The sequence below is a fragment of the Buteo buteo genome, chromosome 1, assembly GCF_964188355.1.
Source record: "Buteo buteo chromosome 1, bButBut1.hap1.1, whole genome shotgun sequence".
NCBI lineage: Eukaryota > Metazoa > Chordata > Aves > Accipitriformes > Accipitridae > Buteo > Buteo buteo.
In genome coordinates this window covers 16,776,267-16,801,426 of record NC_134171.1, presented here as the reverse complement: position 1 = coordinate 16,801,426, position 25,160 = coordinate 16,776,267, and the positions used below count along the sequence as shown (strand labels likewise).

Below are 25,160 nucleotides of genomic sequence, written 5' to 3'. Positions count from 1 at the left end.
GAAAAAATATCTTTCACAACCTGTTTACTTACAGAGATTTTAAGTGAGCAACGCTAATTAAGAGTCACCTATGCTGTGATGACTGATAAATATCAAAATCAGTAAGTATGGGATTTGGAACAAAAATTCAAAGAAAGTGCTTAAGTAATAAGACAAATAATAATCTTAAAACAAAAAAGAAGTAATTTCCAAACCCAGTAACATTTCTGAAAGTAAACACCATATGGTGGTATCCAGCAACAGCAAACAGAAATACATGAGAAGTAAAATAAAGAAAATGACTGTTAAAAAAAATCTATTGCACATTATTGGCAGGGTATATGCACTGACTCTAAGTGAGTATCATCTATAGAACCAGTAGTAGTATTACTACCTTTGATGCTTGTCTGATATTTGGAAATCATTCAATCTGGCACCAGCTAGGGCTACGCTCAGCTCATCAGATCACAGCCTGATGCATTATATCCTGCTAAATCTTATTTACACGCTGTCACATTACTTCTGCCAAAACCAGACTTCGTCCTAAAAAATTTTTTACGCACTTTGTGTATCAATACACTGTACTGGTAGAAGTGTACACAGTGATTGGAAGTTTATATATTATACTAAACACAAAATTGCATCAGAAGTCACATCAATACACTTTGCAAAAAAAAGACCAGAGATGGTTTTACATTATTTTGATAGAACAAATAAAGATAGTTCCCTTACCCCAGGCTGGGAATCTCCTCTTCATTGACAAGGTCAGAGAGAAGGAAATTGTGTTTTGCTATGAGGAAACGGTTTATGACTGATTCTCGAACCTGTGAATGGGATGGTAGAGGAGACAAAAGTACATTTCTAATCCAAACCCACCGCAAATATTTGCGTTCTATTAAACACAAAGAAAATGTCCAAATATATATTCTTTATTTTTTTCCACTGTTAAAAGAGTCACGGTCCAAGGAAAGTTTTCTTTCCATCAGATATTTCTCCAGAACATAATATAAGCTCATTTTACAAATACACCGATTCTCTAAAAACATACTGGCTAGCCAGATATAAGAATGTATGAAAGCATACAATCAGAAAATGAAGTCTTATCCACTTACAGCTCATCATCAGAAACAATCACAACAATAAATGACACTAACAGACATCTCTTTTCCATGTCTAAATGAAGAAAAGGCTGTAGAGAAATCTGTATGGTATTAGTTATGGGGAATAAACACAACACTTTGGACTGCAGAACAATTGATGAAGCCCATATTACAAGTACAATGATTTCAAATAGATGTTTAAAATCCTTAGTTCCTTTCATTTCTATGCTGAGGTCAGACTGAAGCACAGAGATGAAAGTCTTCCCTCTTCTCCCAGCAACTCTGTGGAAGCAGACTGACAGAGAAGGTTTGTCCTTTTTTTCCTACCACTAATGCTACTAATGCCTTTATATACTCTGTTGTTACAAGATCAGTTGCAGAACAGCGACAACAAACAATTTTCTGCAACACATCTCCTTTGTTATTTTAAAAAGTTTTTATTTAAGTTATTGTTATTATATCTTTGTGTTGAAGTGATAGGCATATATAGATCGCATTTCAGAGTGAACTGAATTTCAGTTCTGATGTGAGCAATCTAATTTTCCAGCACATCTGACAATTTATAGAAGTGTAAAATAGCCAAATATTATTTTTAAAAAGGCTACTTGTATTTAATCTAAAAGAGTGACAAATAAAGGTACCGTAATGTATGTTACTCTGTACTACTACGCTATTACTCAGTGTGCTGCATAAACCACATGTTTGAGTACAAACTTAAATACCATGCAAAACATACAGGGCTGACACAGACATGACAGCTTTGTTAAAAGTAATTTTATTATCATACTGAATCTGGGCTTTGGCACTTGCCTGGGAGATTTAAACACTCTTCGTTGTCTAGATTCTTTTAAAAAACATTCTAACAAACAATTTGTTTTGTCTTGCATCAAATCAACCTAATCATCATATTACATGTTTTGCTGGCTGGCTAGGATTTGATACACTTTTTGCTATTTCCGGTACTGGTAAGAAACTGTTAGCCTTGTTTTGCACTTGATATTTTTCCAAAATAGTCTGAAATTGCAAACTTCTTGTGGTTATATGACCAATGTTTTCCTATGATGTTTCTCTCTAAGGATTAAAGAGAATGTCATCCTAACAGAATAAACAACCTAGAAAAATAAATTTAATCAAGATAAGGGGGAAAAGATGTTACTCTAATACCACAAAGGAGGTAATGTGATGGAAGATATGCCCTCTGCCTTAGGCTGCACGACAAGACACTACTCTCATGTATTGCATTAAATGATTTTTAACAGCGGTTAGGGCCACTTTCATGGAGATAATTAAGTTCTTAGCATCACGGCTTACAAGATGGAAAACAGGGAGGAGAGGGACATCAGTGAATACCTGGGACACAACAGTACAAACCTCTGGGACACTGGAGCAAAAAAAAATTTACAGAACTGCTAGAAAAATCCAGAATGGCTGGTCATTTTGTATATTGCATCTTTTTCAATAACATTAAATGAGTCCTTCACAAACCTCCACCTGTTCAATTACACCAGTTTCAGGCCTACCTTGGAATTTTAAAGATGTCTGTACGTCATGTTTAGAGATGAATCAGTTTTTTAGTATTCATGGAAATAAAGCATCCAAATATAGAAGCAACAAATGGCCTAGAGAAATATGGTGGATCCATACTTTTTGCAGCTTACCTTCTGTAGATAGTTGGCAACAACTGCTCTGTGTGCATCTAGATAATTTTTGCTGTCAATCACATCCCTCTCTTGCAGTCTCTTCTCATAGTCCTAAAGACATTTACTAGAGTTTGTGATTTGATACATATTTTCAGTGCTTTATTGCATACAAGAAAAATGGCAAATATTTCATTAATATTAATGTATGGATCACAGAAAACCAAAACAGGTGTCACAGGTTTATAAAGCTATTCTTAATGCTAATGTATACAGCAATAGCATTGCTAAACTTCCATGAATAGAGACAAGAGTTCCATTAAGTTACAAAATTCATGTGGTTTAAATTACTATGAATAACTTGAAGATTTCCCTCTCTTCTTTTAAAGCTGAACTTTGACCTGCTGCTATAAACCGAAATTCCATTTGAACTGCAGCTGCAATAGGGATAATCCTTTATAAACAGAAGTGATGCAGTATTCATGGAAGATTACCTGAAATCTGAACTGTGTTTTAATACACATAACTAGTTTTCATAGTGTCTAACACTGAAAGAAACTCGACTTGTGAGAAAGTTTGTTGAGAAACAATTACAGAGCTATTTTTAAGTTATATTTAAGAAATAAAGAGATCTAATAGCATAATAAAAATCTCTGTACTTTGTGACAAAGTGAAAGCTCTTTAAGCAGCCAGAGCATGAAGATTTTGCTTTGCCTGAGGTTTGATAAAAGAGTCTGTAGCCTAACCAAGGGGCTGACATGAATACTGGTTACCACCACAAGAAAAGATTTACGAGAAGCACTTGGTCCTTGGGAAGAAGTATGTTGATGGAATATTTTTCAGGGTTGTGGTTACTATTCTGGTAGACTACAATGAAAGCTGTACTGACAGATGCAACTTTTATTCACAAGTTTAGGAAAGCATCTCATAAATTAAGAAAAGGCTAGAGCCAACACTCAGCTTCCAAGCAAAACACATAGCCTACAAGTCCAGGGGGTCTCCCAGGACCTGCAGCGTAATGGCAATCTGCAAATCAAGTTGGCTTTAGAACCACAGCTAGTTATGATGTAAAAGCTACTCAGGTAAATTAATCTTCAGGTCATTTTGCTACTGTTTTTACTTAAAATTTTTTCCTAAGGGTCCGGGAAGCACATTGTGGAAACACGGTGCTTCATTATTTCAACAGTAAGTGTTTATCTAACTTCTTCAGTGAATAATAATTATTGTTGAATGACTTTAGATTAGCAACAAAATAAAGTAAGAATAGCTCTTCTGAGCCAGAAATCTTAATTTTTAAGCAGCTTTAGTAATGACTAACCTAGAAGTCCAGTAACAGGAGTTGAATGTCTAACTGGTACACGCATATGCATTGCTCCCTTCAGAAGTCTTTTTACTGCAATATGATTTAAGTACCACAAATCATTAACCAGTACTTGTTAACTTTTAGTAAACTGTTGCCATTAAATGAACTTTCAGAAGAAATAGGAAAAGATCATAAACTTCTGATAAAGCAAATATTCAGATACAGACTGACTGGCCCCAACTCTGGTGTTGAACACCAAACTAAAACTCTTCCTATTTGACCCAAGACACTTGTTTTGTTTTATTTTCATAAGTGTATCAAGACATTCTGCTTGCCCATGAGTATGGCATGTCTTGGATTATCAAAATTCTACAGTCCATGCTGCTGGGCTCATTGGTAGAGATGATGGACCCATTTGTCCTCAGGAACAGAAGGAACCAAAACTATAACGCAAAAGAAGACTTCATAGCAGTACTGCATATTAGTGCTGTACACTGTAAAAAGATTGGAGAGGACAAATAAAACAATCACTTGGGGAAACACCACAGTGGGGAAAAAATTAAGATAATTTCATAGCCTAATTGTGTTGGGTCAGGCTGGGATGGACTTAATTTTCTTCATAACACCTGGTATGGTGCTATGTTTTGAATCTGTGACTCAAATGGTGTTGGTAACACACCACTGTTTAGACTGTTTTTGAGAAGTGCTTGCACAGTGTCAGCACCTTTCTTCCAATTCCCCCCCCCCCGCCCCAGCAAGTAGGTGGCGGTGTGCAAGAAGTTGAGAGGGGACACAACAAGAACAGCTAACTCAAAATTATCAAAAGGATATTCCATGCCATGAAATGTCATAATCAGCAGTAAAACGGAAAGGAAGGGGATTTTGGGGAAAGTAGCCATTGCTCAAAGACTGGCTAGGGCTTGGTCTACATCTGGGAGGTAGCAAGTGCCTTTACATCACTTGTTTTTTGTTTTTTCTTTCTTTCTTCTTTCTCTTTCCTTTGCTTATAAAACTATCTCAACCCCTGAGTTTTCTTGCTTTTGCTCTGCCTATTCTCTCCCCTGTCCAAAGTGGGAGGGAAAGGGAAAATGAACAAGCATCTGTGTGGTGCTTAGCTGCCTACCACGGTTAATCAACAGCAGGAAACTTCCATTATCAGATTTAGGTACGACTACAGAATTTGTCATTTAGGAATAGCGATAGGATATAGATTGAAAATATCACTGTCAACAAATGGAATGCACTTATTCCTGGTTAGGATAACCTGAGGAAATACGGGTTTGAATGGACTGAATGGACCGCTTGCTGGGTTGAAAACAGGAAGGACAACTGAGCTCTAACTGTAAGGAACAATAGCTCAATGTACAGTTGGTGTCCTCTAACTAGCAAAGTACCCCGGGATTGATTATAGGGCCAATATTACTCAGTATCTTCACCAGTGACCTGGACAAGGAGACACAATACAATGCCAGCAACTTAGCCAACAATACTTGATTAGGAAGAGTGATTAATACAATACATCTGAACCACAATTCAGATGGCTCTTGATAATTGAAGACTGTGACAACTGAGGTCTCAATGAAGAAAATTCTGTATTGAGGGTGGAGTGACTCCATGTGCTGGCTGGCACAGACTGGAAAGCAACCAGTAGAATAACAACCATATTCAAAAAAATCTGGAGGTTATGGTTTAATGACAACCAATGATGTGTTCTTTTGGCAAAAGGCAAACCACAGGCTACACTAGGAGTAGCATGGCCTACAAAGGGAAATGACTAGCCCCTTCAATCTGGCACTTGTGAGGGCATACCTGAAATATTGTGTCCAATTTGGGGCTGCCAGTTCAAGAAGCATTTGGAAACTGGATGGGGTCCACTAAAGGACTACTAAGACAGTCAGAGGCCTAGAGTACATGACCTACAAGAAGAGATCATAATCTTAGAGTAATGTAGGTTGGAAGAGACTTCTAGGGGTCATCTGATCTAAATCCTCACTCAAAGCGGGAACAGCTCCAATCAGGACACTCATGGCCTTTGCCAGTTGAATTTTCAGTATCTTGACATGACAATTCTACAAACTTGCTGGACAACGTGTTCTAGAATTCTTTGCGAAAAATGTTTTCATTATATCTCACTGGAATTTCTCTTGGAGTAACTTGTGTCTATCATCATCTTGCCTCCAAGATGAGTCTTGCTCTGTTTTCTCTGCACCATCTCACTAGGTACCTGAAGGAAGCAATAAGATACCCCCTTAGCCTTGCCTGCTTAGGCCAAAACGAACTTGGTCCTTTCAGCCTCTCCTTGTATGTCATGTGCTCCAGCTCTGTAGATATTCTGGTAGCTCTGTGCTGGACTTGCTCCCGTATTTCAGTGTCTTTCTTGCATGGGACAAGGCGTTCAACTTAATTAGTCTGGTGAGGAAGTGATTAATGAGTAATCCAATATCTGCCCACAACTATTTCAGGGGCAGTTACAAAGAAGAGTGTGCCAAACTCATCTCTGTAGTTCCAGACAATATAACAAGGGAAAACAGCCATTAAATACAATTTGGAAGGCTCAGGTTGGACACGATTTTTTTAATTTTTTTTTTTTTAATCACTGGAAGGATAGTGCAGTACTGGAACAGGTTATCCAGAAAGGCCATGGAATCTCCCATTTAGAGGTTTTCAAGACTTGGCTAGACAAATACACAGCTGACCTCATCTAGTGCTGGCAACAGTTGCACCACTTCAGTGGAAAGCAGAACTAGATGACCTCCAGACAATATTTTCCAAAAAATATTTCCATGATTCTATGGATTTTCAGACTTCTTTGCCAAATAGCTAGTAAACCAACTAGGAACAATACCACTCTAAACTTAGTTTTGAAGACCATGTCGTATAAAATGAACTTCAAATAGGTGATCATGGGTTTATCCAATTTATCCTTAATGGAAAAAAAAAATATCAAATAAAACAACTCAAACTATGGTTTTCAATTTTGAATGATAACATGAAATGAACAAAGTTAGTCTGTAAAATCAACTGGATCAGAAATGTTTATCAAAGATGTAGCACATCTTTAAATAAAAGATACAAAACTAAACAAAAATTTAAAAAGGAAAAATATTTATTGCAAAGAGCCAGACATGATTGAATTAATAAATAACTTTTTAAAAAGATATAATCCAAAAGAAATGGTAGGAAGGAATTTTTCAAAGAAATTTATGTAAGAAGAAGTAGGGATAAAGCAGTAGTTGCCAGAATCCAAGATGATTCTGATCCTGCTAAGGCAATGAACACACTAAATTGCTCCTTAGCTACACAGATTGCTAAAGAACAAAAGAATGCACGACTTAACACTAATAATGGAGTTAAGATTAAAAATAATTGAAGTATGACCCAAATAAAAAATGTACACATTGCATTTCAGTAAGGTAATTAACAGACAGGCAAGGACAGGGTAAACTAATTGCAACAATGTACTAAAACAGAAATAACTGCAACACAGGCTGTAACAAAACATAAAAAGGTTTTAATTCTCATTAGAGTCATTGCTTCCAGCAGTGTCCACAGAAAGGGCTCAAAAGGTAATAAGCCTAAGCCTGAATTATCTTTGCATTACCTTTCTATATTTGAAATCACTTAAAAAAAAGTCTCTTACCTTCAAAAAAAACTATCTTAGAACATTTGTGCCTACAGCAGTTGCTGTGTTTTATTTTTTCTCCTTCCACAGTATAGCTGTGGAAATATTGCCTTGGAGGGAAGCTATCTTAATTAGATTAAAATAACACTAGAAAAGACGCAGGAATAAAATTCTGATTTTTTTTACACGTCAGCATAGCTGTACATTCTTTCAGGGACCAAGTGACTTAATTGCAAGTCAAATATTATTAGCATTAAAATTAGAAAAGAAATATTTCAGATAAAATTCTACCTGGAAGATTTTCTCACTGATTTCTCGTTCATGTAAAGGGACTTGCTTATAGTTTCGGAACTCTGCCACCTCCCCATTTCTGAGCTGCAAGAGTCGGAATCTCTTTGATCTATTAAATTCCTCATCAGAAACAAAATTAAATTCTTGCTGCAACTGTTCCAATCTGAAGAAATCAGGAACATGTGCCTCTCCACTTGTAGCAACCTATATTAGTCAAAAAAACCCAAAGTGACAAAAGTCTATAAAATAACTTCTGTTAAGTCTTACATGCATATTGCAAGGACGTTCATTTTAAGCAAAAGCAATTGAGATGGATCGGACTGAAACATTAAGTGTTTTAAAGTTGGTTTTTGTTGAGTGAAGTATATGAGATTATACATTTAAGAATACAATAAAATTCTATTTCTTCATAGCATAAACAAAACATTAAAGAGTAGGAAAACTATAACATAGCAGAGTAACCTAGGAAGCTGTACTGTGAAGACGATTCATTTACACAACTTCAGCTATGTAAATAGCTCCTCAATTTGATGTTTAGAAAAGTTGCAACTCCTACAACACACTAGATCTTTGTGCAACTGTCATGAATGAGCAACTTCCTATTTAATACCTTAGAAGTACACTGGGAATACCCCTGCCCTTTAAGGAAACAACAAACTCAAAATCCTTTTTTTTTTTAATTTATAAATTAATCAGTTTGCATATTCCCTTATACCTATTTTTCACCACTAGAATACTGCTGAATGGATTAATAAATTATACTTATTAATAAATCATTAACACACTATTGAATAGATTAATAAATCATTTTTTTAGTAGACATTTTGCTTCTTAATACTCACACAAGTGCATCCATCACAAAATCAAATACTATACTCCCTCTCTGGCATGCATGCAGATTGCTGGAGAAGGTACTGGTGACTAGGTGTTTCACAGCTCCATTAGCCCTACAGCTCTCAAAAAGCCACTTACCATGATCAGCTGCATCAGAGCTGCATTGTTTGGGTCATTTGGATCAAGTTTTGCTTCCGCTGCCCACTTAGCTAGTTTCTTCATGTCAGTTAAGCCTGATGTGCCAATGGATGCAATAGCATCAATATTTTTTAAAGCACTAAAAAGACAAAATTGACAGAACTTATACCTAAAACATATATGACTTAGCAACATAAAAAAGTATTTAAAACAATCTTAGAAAAAAACCAAAAAGGTTCCCACAACCTGAATAGTAAATTCCACTACACAATTCTTAGCTGGAGCTATGCAGCTGACAGAATGATGAATTGCAAAGGAAAGTGAAGGGGAAATATGAAGGAACTGGTGGAAGAAAACTTTTATACAAGGTAATAAGGTGCTTATTGATACATTTATGATACACTTACACTATTCCATGTTGCTGATGACTAGGAAGTAAGATGATAAATTGCCTCACAGCATGAAAGTTAACATAAAAGTTTTGACAATCCATATAGAAAAGAACTTCTCAGATGTACATTCCTTGCTTGTGCTATGCCTTAAATCCTGTCTTTGACCTGTCTCCAGGATGGTGCTCTCAGACCTGCACTGTAGCCTTGGTCTCTGCCCCCTTCCCTGCTCTTTCTGGATAGACGCTGGGGCCCGATTCATACCCTTGCCAAGACTGGGACTGCTGCCAGCACCCTGCTCTGCCTGTTACGTTCAGCTCCTGTAAGACTGCATGTTGGCTGGTGAGGACAGTGCCTGGGCTGGGACACCCTTGCAGCTTTCTCCCTTGTGGTGCAGCCCTGCTTTTGGTCCTCCCTGACACTACAATTCCCAGCTCCACTCCTTACCCTTTGGATGCTCCTGCTCACTTTCTTGTATTCACAGTAGGCAAGGAAGTATGGTAGGTAGTCTGCAGGCCATTTGTACACTGACTTGCCAGCCAGGCTTCTGGCATCTTCTCACAAAAGCCACCTCTGAAGCCCCACTGCTACCAAAACCTTGCCACATAAACCCAGTACACCAGGACATGTGTGTTATTAGCCAAAGACCACAAAAGGTGGATGTTGCCCCTTCTCTTGTTAGGTGTGCTAATTTGAGTCTTTGTTCTCTACTTATCTGAATATTTTCAAGAAAGCTTTAAGAACTTACGGATCTTTCTTGCACTTGGTTAGAATCAGTCAAATATCCAGCAGTTACTGGAGCAGCAGATAAAGTGGTAACATCAAGGTTGTACCTTGAACAAATGCACACTGAATCATGATTGTGCTGAAAAGCTAATGGGCAGCAATAACTAACTTTAGGCATGAAAATCCTGTCTCCGACTTTCACGACAATGGAAAGTCACAGAGGGCTGTTCATCTCTAGAGGGTGATTCAAAAGAAGAGTATTTCACAGCTAACTTCCTTCTGAAATTCCCCATTTTTCCATTTACTACAGTGATTAGTCTCCCGAGTTTAAAGTTAGCTTTTGGGAATGTATCCTTACGTTTTAATCTCATGCTATTCTATTCTCATTGAAGTCAGCAGGTTATTCATATGCTGATCAGGAAATTACTCTAACAGCTGCAGCTTGGGTCAAAAATAGTAACAGAGTAATTTGGATGCCAGTGTCTAGCCTTTAAATAAATAAAAATCTGACAATCTAATCAGCTGGAGCAGGTACTTGCTCAGTATTAATAAATATGGGAACACTCTTAAGGCTTTACAGTGAAGTTAACTGAGGACATTACAAAAGCAGACTTTAGGTATCATCTCTTTAACTTTATTGGAATTATATAAAAGCAACAAAAAGGACAAATAATCTACAATATCCAACTGGCTGCCACAGGGCAAATTAGATTGTTTTGAATGGAATAATATACTCATTTCTGCAGGTCAACAGGCTTCTGATGGAGAAAAATCACGAAAGACTATTATCTTGGAATGATCTGACAGATGAGAATTTTTCACTGATTGATTCACTAACAGTGTCAAGCCCCCATACTAACTTCTACTGCTTTCATAGTGTAATTTTTGTCATTAATTACAGAAAAGGCATTTAAAGCATGTGTCCCAATAGCCTCCCCAAATGCACTTCAGGTAAGAAAGAGCTGGAGCTTCTGTTCTTAGAAAAATGATTACAGGGAAGTTCCTTGCCAATATATAAATCTTCTATTAGAAAATTATAAAAGTGAATTAATCAGCTTGAGTTTAACTTTAATATTATCTATAAATAATATACTAAAAGATAAAATTTCTACCTAAAATCTGTTTACCAAAAAGGTGTACCCTGACATATCTGCAAGGGGTTACAGCACAAAGTAAAATATCTAAACTTAAGGAAAAATATTCTGAAAATTCTTGATTATGAAAGTCTATTTTTTTTAAATACTAGTATAATCAGTTTCCCATGAATCACTGAAAATTTATATCATATTACCTTGGAATGCCTGTGTTTTGCTGAGATACTGGAGGAATTAAGGGGATTCCTTTTTCTCCAACTGCCCAAGAGACACTATTGGACACTTTCCCAGAGGTCATTAAAGTCATTTTGTTGCTACCATCAGCTTCAAATGAGAAGGACACACCTATCAAGGGGGAAAAAAACCCATATTAGTATATTTATGCATTCAAACTCACTGTCTAAATATCCTTACAAATACTTCCTGAAAATAAGTAGTCAAATAATCTGTGCCTTTGTATAAATGGGGTAATGTGAAACAACTTGATTCTGCTGCATGCAGTGGGGAAGGACTCTGGTCTGCAAAAGGAGTGAAAGATACCATTGCACCAAGCCACAGAAAGGCTTTCCGTTTGGGTTGGAAGGAAAGGCTATGCCTTGAAAGCTATGCCAAAGGTTTTTTTTTCCTTCACAGGTGCATACTATTTAATATTTCTGGTAGTTTTCAGATTCAGCATACTGTTATTAATGAAACAGAAATTCAGAGTCAAAAGAATTATGCATGACTGAAAAGTCAGTCCTAAAGCTTTGTGATGCACAATTGTATATACAATTATCATGGTCAATGACATTTACACACACATTTGTTGTAATGATTTTTTACCACGTTTCTTTCCTCCACAGCTTTTTATCTATTATTCTGCTCTAGCTTGACCTGCATTTCATATATGGCAAATTTATGCAAGTCAGTCATCTCATAATGCTGGTCAAACTTACTATACAAACTTAAAAGTTCCATATGCTACTATGTATTATTCTTATTTCTCCTTTTTCTCTCTCTCCCTTGTTTTATCTTTCTAAAGTCCCAGGGATAAAATGTGTTGCAGGATGTCAACAAAGCAAATAGGAAAACAAAAAATTATTCTGCATATACACTTATACAGTCAGTTGTTCAGTGGTTTAAAACATTAAAATCACTGGAGCTATACTGATTAATACCATCTGCTTGCTCTGCAGTGTCAGAGGCTAGATTACTTACATTCTAAAGAAAACCCCAAACACCTTCTATAGCTAGTAGAGCTCCACTACTACAAGCCAAATAATAAACACACGCATTTTTATTATATACATCTTAAAATTAGTAAGAGACAGAAATTCCACAGCAAACTTTAATAATAAGAATCATGACTATTTTATAAGATTTCAGTTACAGAAGCTGTAAACGCTCTAACAGAATTTACTCTGAAACTTATGCCAGCCTTTTCCTGCTACGTGGTTTCAGCAAAATGAGAAATGCTGAACTGAGAAAGACGTAAAGTTCCTACCACTCCCAACTCCTTCATGGTCCAACATCACACGCTGATTGCTGCTGAACTCTATTTCTTCCATAGGAGCACTGCCTGTCAGAACTGTAGTCTCAGGAACAGGTATGAACACTTCAGCCAACAAGGTAGTACTGCTCATACCCATTGTTTCATATATCTAGAAAAAAAATCACATGGTGACAGACAGAGTAAAAAATTTAGACATGTATTCATGAGAAGTTGAAAACATATTGTAGGGTATTTGGACAAAAGGTTTTACTTTCATTTAAGGCAATTGTATTCATTTACTTTCTAAAATATCCAATTAGCAGACATTTCAGCTACCAATAGCTAACTTGGTCTGAAATCTTCTTAAAAGTATATCTTCCTCACCCTTCCAATGCACCTGAGAATAGTACAAAAAACTCTGGGCTTTAAAAACATCGTTGTACAATATGCAACTGCTTGTGACAGTCACTGGCATCAGGTGAAGATGCCAGAGGGATTCTGCCTCACTAATTCTCCCTTACCACGAAAGGCAGGGTAAGGCATACAGTCCCTGTTCTGGCAGTACTGAAGGCCGCTTCCTTCTTTGCTGGCCAGTTGCAGGCTCAGGGTGACGTGAGTGATTTTTCCATTGCGTTTTTAACCCAAGATAATGGCACTCCTTTTCCCTTTCAGTTTGTGCATTACATAAATGGAGCAGGCGAGGGCTATACAACCTCCCCTGAACTACCAGTGATAAGTTACCTAACAGGCAAAGTCATCTAACAGGAGAAGTAGGACCCTGACTGTGTTCCTCCTAAAAATATATTGTATTGATTCTGAAAATTATTCATGTGACTCATTCATTAATTCATACTTGGAATCGGGGTGTTGGTGGTTTGACTTCATTGCACTGCTGGTCAAGTCAAGTGCAGTTATGGACATTACTAGCAATTAATTTTTTTCTTATCCTACTCCAGCAAACATTATGATGATTTTACTGTGTGGACAATAATGTTTTAAGATGACGATTTTGGCAAGTTTATCTGCAACATAAATCAGTTTTTCTAAAATTAAGAGGCTGCTCTATGAACATATTTAATCACATGTCCCAAATATTTAATTTCCCCCCATGCAGCCCATAGTCATGTTATAAATAAAACACACACACATATATATATATAAAAATATACATATATATATATATATATATATAAAAAGCACAAGCACCAAAATGTAGCAGCAAAGTTAAAAGTTTGTGACTGGAGAAGCATGGAAGGGGTATGAAACTGATGATTTACAAAGGGTCTTTCACAGGTTTTCCAGTCTTTAGAACACCACCATAGAGCAAAATACAAGTATTACAGGAGTAATTACATTTTACATTATCTTTTAAAAAGTTACTGTGATAAATCATTATCTACCTGTAGTTTCAAACTCTCTGGCCAATTGAATATTTGTAAATTGAAAATCTGTCCAAAGTGAACTCTGAAATCTGAACTTATTGGTCGGGTAACAGTCCTTGATACTTCTTTGGCGTTGAAAAGGACTTTTATAAATGCTGAGCGTTTCTTCACATCTTCTCGTCGCAAAACTTCTGCTCTGTAAATGTGTCAAACAAGCTGTCATATCATTTTTAGTAATATTTTTATTCTTTCGTTATTTTTAATGAGAATCTGATTCCTCAATGGGAAACAGAAGTCACCTAATTAAAGATGGTATTCTTCTAAAAGTGTCACTACACAGGACTGACTTTAAAACTTTCATTTTCTTATGAATATAAACTGATGTAAAAATGAACAGGTCAAATTGTAGATCCACTAAAGCCACCTCCATATTAAAGGAGTTACTTGGGGAAACAAAATTCCCTTCTACTCCCTTCCTCCAAAGCACAACAAATGATATCAAATTGCATTAAGGTTGTAAAGTTTTTAGTCATTGGGAATAGAACAGCCAAGCAATATTCCTTCCTGAGGCTATTTGCTGAACAAGTACGAAACAAAGCAGTTTTTAAGTAACTAAAATCTGCTAGACGTATGTTAAATTGCCTGTGTAAATGTGGAAAGTAACACAAACAAGTAAATTTATTTATTTTATGCACAGTGAAATCTCTGGTTTACTACACAATTTCTTTATTTTCCCTTTGTTGACTACAGCACAGACCTGGTATAAAGGACTATCTAGTGAAAGTAGTACTGCCAGAAGTGACCTAGACTCTACACCGAAAAACTTCTTTATACGCACACTGCTCTTCTATGCAGATGCTCAAGGAACATCAGAAGGTTCAAAGGGAATGTGTAGACATGCATTGTCCAAGCCCACTATATACAAGGTTATATGTGACTTGAAAATAAAGTTCTATCAGCTTCAGAAGCAGAAGTTTTATCACTAGGCTAAACAGAATGTTGAGCACATGCTTCTGAAGTTGTATAAACAAGCAATTAATAAATAACAGCAGAAAATCACAGACTAAGGAATTTGCAGGCCAACATTTATCTTACCGAGGACACAGCTCAGTTGGAGTTATGCTTCCTGACAGGACCAGTTCAGGAATTAGAGCAGGCTCTCCAGGTTTCCTTCTGCACTTCTCAGCTTTTTCTCTAACCTGCTGCTCTATTTCCAGGCTATTGGCCATTTTAGGTGGGATGGGTTTTACACGCTCCTCACCAAGATCACAATCTTCTACTGATTCTTCTTCTTCATGAATGTCTTTTTTCTTCTTTTTCTTTTTGGACTTCTGCATATGAAAATAATAATGTTTTCCTGAACTTGTTTCAATCAGTAGAGTTTTTTTTCCTCTTGTCCTCTTGATTCACAAGTGATAAATATGTACGAGAAATGACTGTATAATTTTAAAAACACCACACACAAAAATAAGATTTCTTTCATTCTGTAGTACTGCTTCGGATTCAGAATTCAGCAATGCATTCCATTCATATGCTTCAAAAACATAATGTGCTTCAAACAAAACATTTATCTAACCTTCCAAACCAACTTACAAAATAAACATGTTTCTTGAACACTGTGACTAGCAGCTGACTCCTCGTTTAGTCTAAGTTACCACGTGCATTCTGTCAGGATTGACAGAAGGTTACTCAACCAGTAGACACAGTTCTCTGAGATGTATTTTCTGCATACACATTGACAAAGTGAATGCACTTGTGCCACAAACTCTGGAGCACAAGCTTTTTAGCTTAGCAGTATCTTTACCATGAACAGAATGACCCCCTCCCTTCCTCTATGCCAAATATAAGAATAAACAAAGAGAACACCACATGCCTTTCAGCATCTCTTGAACTGCAGAACTCTAGCGTTCATGTGCATGTTCAGCTTTAAACAACTGCAAGCCAGTTCCTCTTTCTGCAGACTTCCAGATTACCTGGAAATACAGCTTGCTGGGAAGCACCAGCCAGTTCATGATTTAAGACACCATAAGCAAAAGAGAAGAAAGTGAGGAAAGCAAACAGTTTCTCCTCACTAACTGAAGTATTTAGCCAAACAACTTGTTCACATATTTTCATTAATAAATTATCTTTCTTCCTTAGCCTAATTTTATGTTACCCTTCTTGTTCTTGTATTTCCTTTTAAATTCATCTAGTCTTTTCTACCTCTAGTGTCTTCCTTAGATTCATGTGATCTGTGCTAGTAAGACACCAACAGCAGTGATTAACCAAAAAAGTACTTTACATAAAATAAAGCACTTCTGGGCATGAAAGGAAGGTCTGTGTACTACATTTCACCCTAAAAGGAATGAACCACAATCATCTCAGTCCCAACACAGTTTGTGACTAACACAATAAAAAGATGCCAAGAGCAGCTTTGGCTGGAACTACCCACTACAGTATTTGTGAAGGCATAACTGGCTAGAGATAGATGAACAGTTCCCATTAGGATCAATGCCCAAGCCTATCTGCCTTCTTTTTAAGGTTTACATTTATTCATCTTATCCTACAAGTTGACATGATACTAATGAGTTATGTGCCCACTTGTATTGGAAATTCCTGTTACCAGAACACCTGCAGATCAGCTTCCCCTCAAACATTTTAAGTGCCTCCCACAGAAGCTGCATGTATGTGAAAAAACTTTCCATAAACCTATCAGCAGATGCACTACATTCTTGAAAACTGTATTTGAAGCATTTCCTTAAACTTTATTTTGCTTTGGTATCCAAAAAAACAGTGTTCAAACCGGGTAGTAATTATATTCAAGTATAATCACTGTTACCCTGAGGTATCCAGTACATTGCCACATAACTATGAAAACAAGTCTGATTTTGCTGGTGCTGCCACAGGCTATTTCAAAGATATCCTGTTGCAGTGTATTGTTCTAGCTCCTGTATTTGTCAATATCCCCTTGGAGCACAACTGAGACCTTAACTACAGTACAGATTGTTAGCAATAAAGCTTTTCAGAGGTAAAAGGCTAGAATTCTAATTAAATTTTTCAGTTTTGGGACATTCCTGAACATAAATTTGCATAAGATGACATCAACTGCTTGTTCATTAGACACACCCCATAATTATTTTCCTTCACCACTCACACACACACACAAAACATTCACCCATGTTTTTTCTTTGCAAGAAGGACATGAATTTAATGGGAATGCTGCAAAACTATTAAATTTAAACAACTGCTGAAGTGCTGAAAATCAATAGCAGAAAGACAATGCTCAAAAAACCTACCAAATTTTAATTTTTTTAATTAACAAGTAATTTACTAACAAATTCTAAGTAAACAAAATGTATCCAAATACATTAGAAAATATATGCATAACTACCCTGACATTTAATTTATTTCTGTATAGAAGGACAAATTTCAACACATTTAGTAATAATTTTACTTTTGTGAAACTGAAGGATTTAAACAAACCTGTGTCTTCTTCCAGGATTTCCACTCTTGTAGCTCAGTTTTATACTCCTTCATTTTTTTTTCATATTCTTCCATACATTCTTCTAGTAATTCATTTATCTCAGCCTGAATTTCTGCTTCATATGCTTTTTCATCTAATCTCTGATCAACCTCTTCCCTTTAAAACAAGTTATCAACATGTTGCATAAATTAACATAAGGGCTACAATTAAGTCTATAAAATATAACTAAGTCTACTTCTCCATGAATTAATTTCATTATATCAAAAGTGTGTTCTATTTAAAAATACTAGCATAGATTGTGTAAGAGCTGATAGCAGATGGTTACTATCCAGAATGAATATAATTACTTTTTCTTTACTCATTACCGTGTAGAAATTGCCTTCTGTTACAGTAGTTACTTGTTACTTTAACCTTCCTTCCCCCTCCAAACTCAAAAAGAATAGTGGCAGGCTCAACCAGTGCCATCAAATTCTTACTTTTGCACCCTTCATATCAGAATTTTAAGTTCCCAAATTGACTAATCTTATTAAAACTCCACTGCTGGCAAATGAAATAGAAAAAGTGTTACCAGAACATACTTCCTCAAATAAAGTTTCATGGGTGTGTTAGTAAACTTCTGAAAGTCACGGAGGGATTTAATTTGTTTCCAAACTTTTATAATGGTCTTAAGCAACATTCTGTCTTTATCTTGTTCAGCATCACGAAGTCTTCTGGTTTGCCTAGAAATATATATACATATGCACAAAATCAATCAGAATTGTTTAACTCAGTGGAACAATAGAGTGAAAACTTGCGAAACCAAAAGCCAAGTGATGTGGGTTTCAATTTGATTGATGGCTGCAGTGGTTTAAATCCAAGAAGCATAAAACTCAGACTTGAAGATGGCAGGATTTGTTTTCCTTCTGCACTCTAGTCTCTTGCATTTTGGACAATCTGACTTCAATTACAGTTCATTCTCTAGAGATCTCAAAGTTTTCTGAAATGCTTATTACAGCTGTACATCATTAAAAACATTTTAAATTTAATTCATGTAAACAAGAGCCCAGGAAACCTACACTGCTGCATGAAGTAATGCTTATTACAATCGTACATTACAAAATATGTTTTAAACTTAACATGCTTGTAGCTCCAGTAAAAAGGACTTGCAGAGATGAAGTAATGTAGTATGTATGAAGTAATAGAAGTCCTTTGACAGCCCTACAAGATTCTTAACACAAACAAAATTAACAAGGCTTTTTTTTTTGCCTCAGAATTGGTATTTCACATTTCCACCCTCTAATCTGTTTGTAAAAGAGCTATTCGTTAGCACTTTTAATGACCAACACACACTTCCGGTGTAAATGTCTATGCAGCACCAGCACAGACTGTTTCCAGTACTATCTTGATAGCTAAACAGGTCTAGTAAAAATAATGTGATTTAAAAAAAAATAAAAATATGTAAAATAACACATTACTAGTAAGAAAATTCAGAGAATGTGGAAGACAGGGAGGCTGAGTTAGAGCTGACAGAAGAAATACATCACACATTATTTAAAAGCATAAGCAAATTTAGTAAAAACAATAAACAAAGAAGAAATACTGACTTTCCAGAATATGAGTAATTTCTCCACTTCATTAGCTAGCAGTTTGAATATTACTTATCCATGCAGCTTAACAACCTTTTCTTCTTTGTCTACCAGATGAAGCTAGAAGATGAAGCTTAAAGACATGAGGAACATACAGGTCAGTAATTACACTTATCCAATGTATTTGATTTGGAAGCAGGACCTTTCAGTAGAGAATCACTTCTGCTAAAATACATCAGCCAGAAGAGCCTGAAACCTGCAATCCGCAGCATACGTTGGCTTCCTCCTCAAACGAGGACAGTAGGGCTGAAACTGCTAATTTGCAAAAGTTTTCTGTATTCAGATGACATTTCTTCCTCAAACCAATGGAAAACTACAGCTCTGATCTTCAGACAGCAAAGAGTACACATCAGTTATGTTATTGGAGGGTGGAGGAAACAATTAGATTATTTTCCATGCTACACTCTCTTCACATCTGTAATTTCTCATGAGTGTACTACATTGACCATCAGGGAAATGCAATGTTAAAAGAGAGACAAGGCAGGTCAGATGTTTTTACCAACATATGTGGTCCAAGTTAGTATTAGACACCATGGCAGTAAAAATTCCTGAGCCCATCCAAGCCTCATATGAGTAACAGCTTCCAACAACAGAGCTGTAGCCAGAAAGAATTACAGATATGAGAAGCCCTAGAATAATCCCAGCCAAGCTCATCTCACGTTACTTATACAACACTGATCTCACTGATTTCAACTAAGTTTCTCCTGATTCATAATAGTGTGACACTAAACTAAAGCACTCAAGACCTAGAATAACACTTAAGATACCCAGAAGGAATATTCTATCTAACTGGAATTAACCATCTAGCAAGCCTCAGGGTTGGTGCCAAAATCCAAGAATCTCATTCCCACAGTGAACCTTCTCATTACTATTCTCATGCTTTCCCTGGTGAGAGCTCCTATCTTCAAGGTACTGTATGGTAACTGCACACCTCCTGCTCCTAGTCCCCTAGCAGATGTGTTAAGACAATATTAGTAAAATCTACTCCTTTTTCAGTGGAAGGAAGACTTTGTCCTTCAGTATAAAATAATACATTACAGATTTCTATATGTCCTGCACAGATACCAGTGTATTACAAGACAGCGTACTTGAAGCATGAAAATTTGAAGAAGCAACTCCCAAACTAAGAGTAGTGAGTGGATGTTTAAGTGTAAGCAGATGTAGATTTCAAGGCTGAGAGTAGAATTGTTATTAAAAAAAATTTGCCTTTTTAAAAGTATTGTATTATCATGTGACCCATTACATCAGCCTAAACTTCTGTTTATTTAAATTAATACATTATTGCCTACTTTCAGATTGTGAATAACTTTCAGATTTTTATTAAGTGTCTACTAGTTAAAAGACTGTTCAGCGTGGATCTCCAAAATAACTTAATTTTTATCATACTGCTTACACTTACAGCTCACCACTGTCCATCTGCCAAAAATAATACTAACTTTCACTACCAAGCCAAAAACTGTAATATATTTTTACTACCCAGTTACTGTCCAAGAATAATAACTGCAATCTTGTAAAACAAAATTCTACCATTTTTTAAATATTAACCCATTGGCAAAAACATGGCCAAAATACCTAAGAATGGGAAGTGAATCAAGAACACTTGTGTAATGAGGAAGAAGATGGAAAAAACTAGGGGGTTTGTCTGTTGAAGAAATTACACCACTTGCATTGTTGCGAGAACTTCATGCATCCAGCTGATGTCTATTGAAACCTTATTTTATTGTGCAAAACACACCAGTAGTTACTAAGTAATTAATAAAAGGTAATCAAATTAGACCACTTTTGAATGAAGATTTCAGCCTAAGATACATTTTCTTCTTAATTTTTTTTATTCAACTCATCAGTAAGAACTCTTAAGCCCTCAAAACTCTTCTAGAGCTATTTACAGCAGAATGTTAAAGTCTGACATGAATCATATTGTGTACCAGCATGGAAAGGAAAAAAGGAATACAGTTTTAAAAAACAGTGATTTAATGAATCCATACATACCTGATCTCAATTTTGTATTCAGGTATGCTCTGTTGTGCCACAGGTCTAGGAACTCCAGCATCACCACTGTCGATACTACACTCCACAGCATTCCTCAAAGCGTGCAGCTTAAATGGACAAACAACAGTTAACAGATGGTTTGACATTTGAGGCATACAGCATAATGTGCCTTGACAGAAGGAGCTAGTTACTACATAACAGAAAACTCTGAATTGTCCTGATTCTGTATTTACAGGGTTTTGCCACGTCTGTGAGGTGCCAATTCTTCAAGATGAAATTCTGCTTAAGATCCCTGGACATATGAAGGAGATTTACTGACTTTGTTCACTGTGACAGATCTAAACAAGGGGAAAAGACTGATCTAGGGATTATTCTGAAAGCTCAGAAATCAAAGGGGCAGGAAAAAAAAAAAAAGTGAGTCTGCCAAAAAAACGCCTTCTAGAAAAGGTTTTGTTGGATCTAGGAAGGGCCACTAAAGGTAACCCTAGAAAATCAATAAACAACAAAAATGAGTGGATTGTGGATTTGATGACTGCCTTACAGAAGCTGGGCACCCTGCAAGAAAGCATTTAAGCATAAAATATTGCATTTAACAACCGGAAGAAGAGAAGGTCTAAGGACAAGACAGAACTGGAAACAATGATACAGTTCAAATGCACTTTGGAAGCGATACTGTTGAGCCAAGAAGCCACCCTTTCAACTAGGATTTGAAAATAGGCATCAAATGATTATATGGAAGATGGACACCTAGTTTAGGAGAATGCAAAAATATACATGGCTGTGAAGACAAGAGAACGTAAAGGACTGGCTAGGAGAAGAGAGAAAAATAAGGAACAGCAGTAGGATAGGAACTAAAGTTTTTGTTATTATGTTGCCTTAAGGATAATACTGAATGTGAAACCAGAATGGCTAATGGCACTGCAGAAGACAAAAGCAACTGCATCCAAGGTAGAAGCAATGAAGTTACAAATCAAGGAGCAAAGATTTTTTTTAAACAAATCTATCAAACTGGAGAGACAATATAACTGGAAAGAAGGAAGCACACAGCTGAAAACATACATGGGCAACCACAAAATGAAACTCACTGGTATAAAAAAAGATGTTGAAAGAAATTTTGAAAGAAAGAATAACTGAACACATGGAAAGCTGCTAGTACCATCTGGGACACAGATAGCATGTTTTATAAAAGGAGACAGAAAGTGCAGTTTCTTTAGGCTGCCAAAGTGAGGACTGAAAGGTGATATATTTTAAGATACAATGAGCAAGCATCAGAAGTGGATAAAGGGAAGTACATTGGGACATGGCGGGGAGGCAGGGAAAAGGGAGGAGGAGTTGTTTAGGCTTAAGAACAATTTGGCTATTAAATAACAACTGGGAGACAGGTTTTAAAACTGCCTGTCAGTAGCAGAATGGTGGCTAGAATACCTAACTATTAAAATCCATTTATGAAAAATATATTATGCAGTTGCCTACAATACTGGTGAAGTATTGTGGAAACACTCAGGAAATCCCTTCCACACACAGGCTCCTATAATGCAGGCACGGAGAACCCAAATGTCCTATTTGACCGTTTCATGGAAAACTAAAGCCAATCCTTCAGAAGTAAGACAGACTAAAGTATAACAAAGAATTATTTTGAGACACTGTATGAAATATTTGTCCAGCATTAGAACTATATCCTAATGCTTTATACCAAAATTCAGAAGTATCTGTACAGCACCTACTGACACTCATTACACTAATATAAAAATGACCTTGCATACAATGATTATTTTTCCCTTATAATAGCCCTTTAAGGTAGAAAATCATCAACACCTTCAATTTATGGAAATCTGAATTTATATATACTTAATAATCAAACTGATTTTTAACAGACCAGCCCTACTACATAGAGCTATGTTGTATCCCAGTATTTACTTCACATTTCTAAAGAATTGTTATCCTTTCAGATTTAAAAGCATTTAAAAAAAAAATATTCTTGTGTGCCCTGATGATATTGGAATTGTACTAACAATGCCTAATGTTCATGTACAAATTTACACCAGAGAGGACAACTACCATTACTTCCAATGTACAGATGGAGGAAGAGTGATGGTACGCAGAGGGTAAGCAGCCCAGCCAAGGTCATCCAGCAAGTCAGTAACAGAGTCAGGAACAGAAGAGTTTACGTTTGGCCGAGGGTTTTGCCATGTCACAAGAGTGACACAGTCAATGTGGCAACAGTATGCATTTAAAACACAGCATCTGTCACAGATATATACCCAGAAATGGGTCATCAACTTTTGCAGAATTTGGTGAAATTAAACTGCTTTCTTTTACTTTTAATCGACAACTGAACCTAAACTTCACTAACTTCCCTCCATCCTTGAATACTGTCTTTTGTTGTCTGCCTGTGAGAGCTGCTGTGCACAATCCTGTGAAGTTTTATCTGTCATTCACTGGAAAACATTTTGGATACTCTAAGGAACACTATGTAAATGTTATTGTATTCTAACAATTATATTCCCTTTACCTCAGAACCTGCATAAAGTTAATTTTAAATAGAAGATCAAAGAAATTAATAATCTTAAAAATGCAGTTCTGTACTGAACACATGGCAACCTAGGTGAAATACTTAGGTTTTCACCTTCTGACAAAATGCCATTCATTATATACAATTAGAATTTCATCACCCTACTCTGAAGAAACAAATTCAGCTTTTACCTTAAACTGTCATGTCATTATCTCAATAAGCTATGATGATGGAGCAGAAATACCTTGTCTGTGAGAAGTTTGGTAAGATTCTTCTGTTTTCTTGCTAAATACTGATCATATAACTGAGCCAATTTAGCTGCTAACACATGCTCACGGCTAAAACAGGGATGATGGGTAAATATCAGTCCAGAAATATCAATATCCAATTGAAATGGCCCCTGAAAATCTCCAGGTCCAACAAGATACTGATTGGCAGCTGTCATTTTTATTGCCTGAAAGAAAAAAAGAATAAAATGGATTTACAAGCCCTGACAAAACTATCTTGCAAAGAGATCCTGTGACAGAAAATGACCCATTTAGCACTGCCTACATCTAATTACTGAGTCTTAAACCGTAAAGGCTTCTGCGGTAACCTCTTTGCTATACTAACAAGTGAGTGGCATAAAACCATCACAGGTATTCTACACAACAGAATTTTGATAGCCCATATGAGGCTGAAGTAAGAAGTCATCTGCCTGTACTGCAAGTTTTGCTGAGCAATGAAGACAATAACATTGAATTGGAAAAAGAAAAGTCTGCTGGTTCTCTTTTTACCTGTTTTTTTTAGTATCACTTTATTTCCTCTTAGGACTGAGCTCTAAGATAAACAGTCCAGCTCTCAGAGAGCAGCTTTCCTTGTAGACTATTTGGATTGTGCAGAAGAGGAAATATGTTATTTGCTTCCGCATTCTAACACCAGAGAAATTCACACCAACAAAGCCCAATGAAAGCTTTCAGCAACAAAGCTTAAAGAGTCTTCACCTGCTGCAACTGAAAGGCAATCATGGCTTATATCCTCAGGTTACTGAAATCAGAAGAGAATTAGCAGTACTTCCTGCCTCACTACTGCTGCTCCCCTCTTAGAATTCTTCAGAAGAGATTCATCAGAGAGATTCTGGTACCATAAAAGTGTTTATTGCAGTCCCTTCGTAAGAACTGGAAAAAGGGGGACTGAGAGGGGAATTCAGCCATTGCATAGTTCTTTTACAGGACTGGTATAAATGGCCACAAAACACACTTAAGTCCACCTGATCCTTCCACATTCAGTTTCTCATCAAAATGTTTAATATGACATAATCTGTCATAAAAATGAAAGCTTTGAATTCCTTATGCCTTTTTTTGTGCCCGTAGAGGACCCCTAAGCTTAATGTCTTTCTTTCAACAGTGATTTGGGTATTTACATGTCACTATTCATGTAAACGTGGTGTTCTTGAAACATAAGCTCTCTTGGCCTATCTTTACTAAGATCTAAGCAGCAACCTCTTTTACTCTATGCAGAAACACCCTGCATAGATCTATGGTACAGGATCCATCCTGAGAATTGTGTATTTATAACCAGCATCAATTAAAGGGCAACATTCAAATCTGTTTCAACAGCAGCAGA

General features: G+C 36.4%; 1 protein-coding gene across 3 annotated transcripts in view; it reads right to left on the bottom strand.

Moving 5' to 3' along the window:
• The window catches only part of LOC142029050 (complement C1q tumor necrosis factor-related protein 7), a 127,248-nt gene that overhangs the window by 23,198 nt on the left and 78,890 nt on the right, over nt 1-25,160 (bottom strand). For 2 of the 3 annotated variants that reach the window (XM_075023302.1, XM_075023320.1), the window contains 12 exons: nt 23,800-24,009; nt 21,044-21,150; nt 18,008-18,148; nt 17,429-17,585; nt 15,062-15,297; nt 13,985-14,162; nt 12,597-12,753; nt 11,311-11,458; nt 8,905-9,043; nt 7,933-8,136; nt 2,738-2,830; nt 712-803 (listed from right to left, as the gene is read on the bottom strand). In XM_075023302.1, the coding sequence (XP_074879403.1) occupies nt 712-803; nt 2,738-2,830; nt 7,933-8,136; nt 8,905-9,043; nt 11,311-11,458; nt 12,597-12,753; nt 13,985-14,162; nt 15,062-15,297; nt 17,429-17,585; nt 18,008-18,148; nt 21,044-21,150; nt 23,800-24,009 (1,862 nt within the window). The remainder of the gene's footprint in view (nt 1-711; nt 804-2,737; nt 2,831-7,932; nt 8,137-8,904; nt 9,044-11,310; nt 11,459-12,596; nt 12,754-13,984; nt 14,163-15,061; nt 15,298-17,428; nt 17,586-18,007; nt 18,149-21,043; nt 21,151-23,799; nt 24,010-25,160) is intronic. The other variant, XM_075023311.1, reaches the window with a different exon arrangement.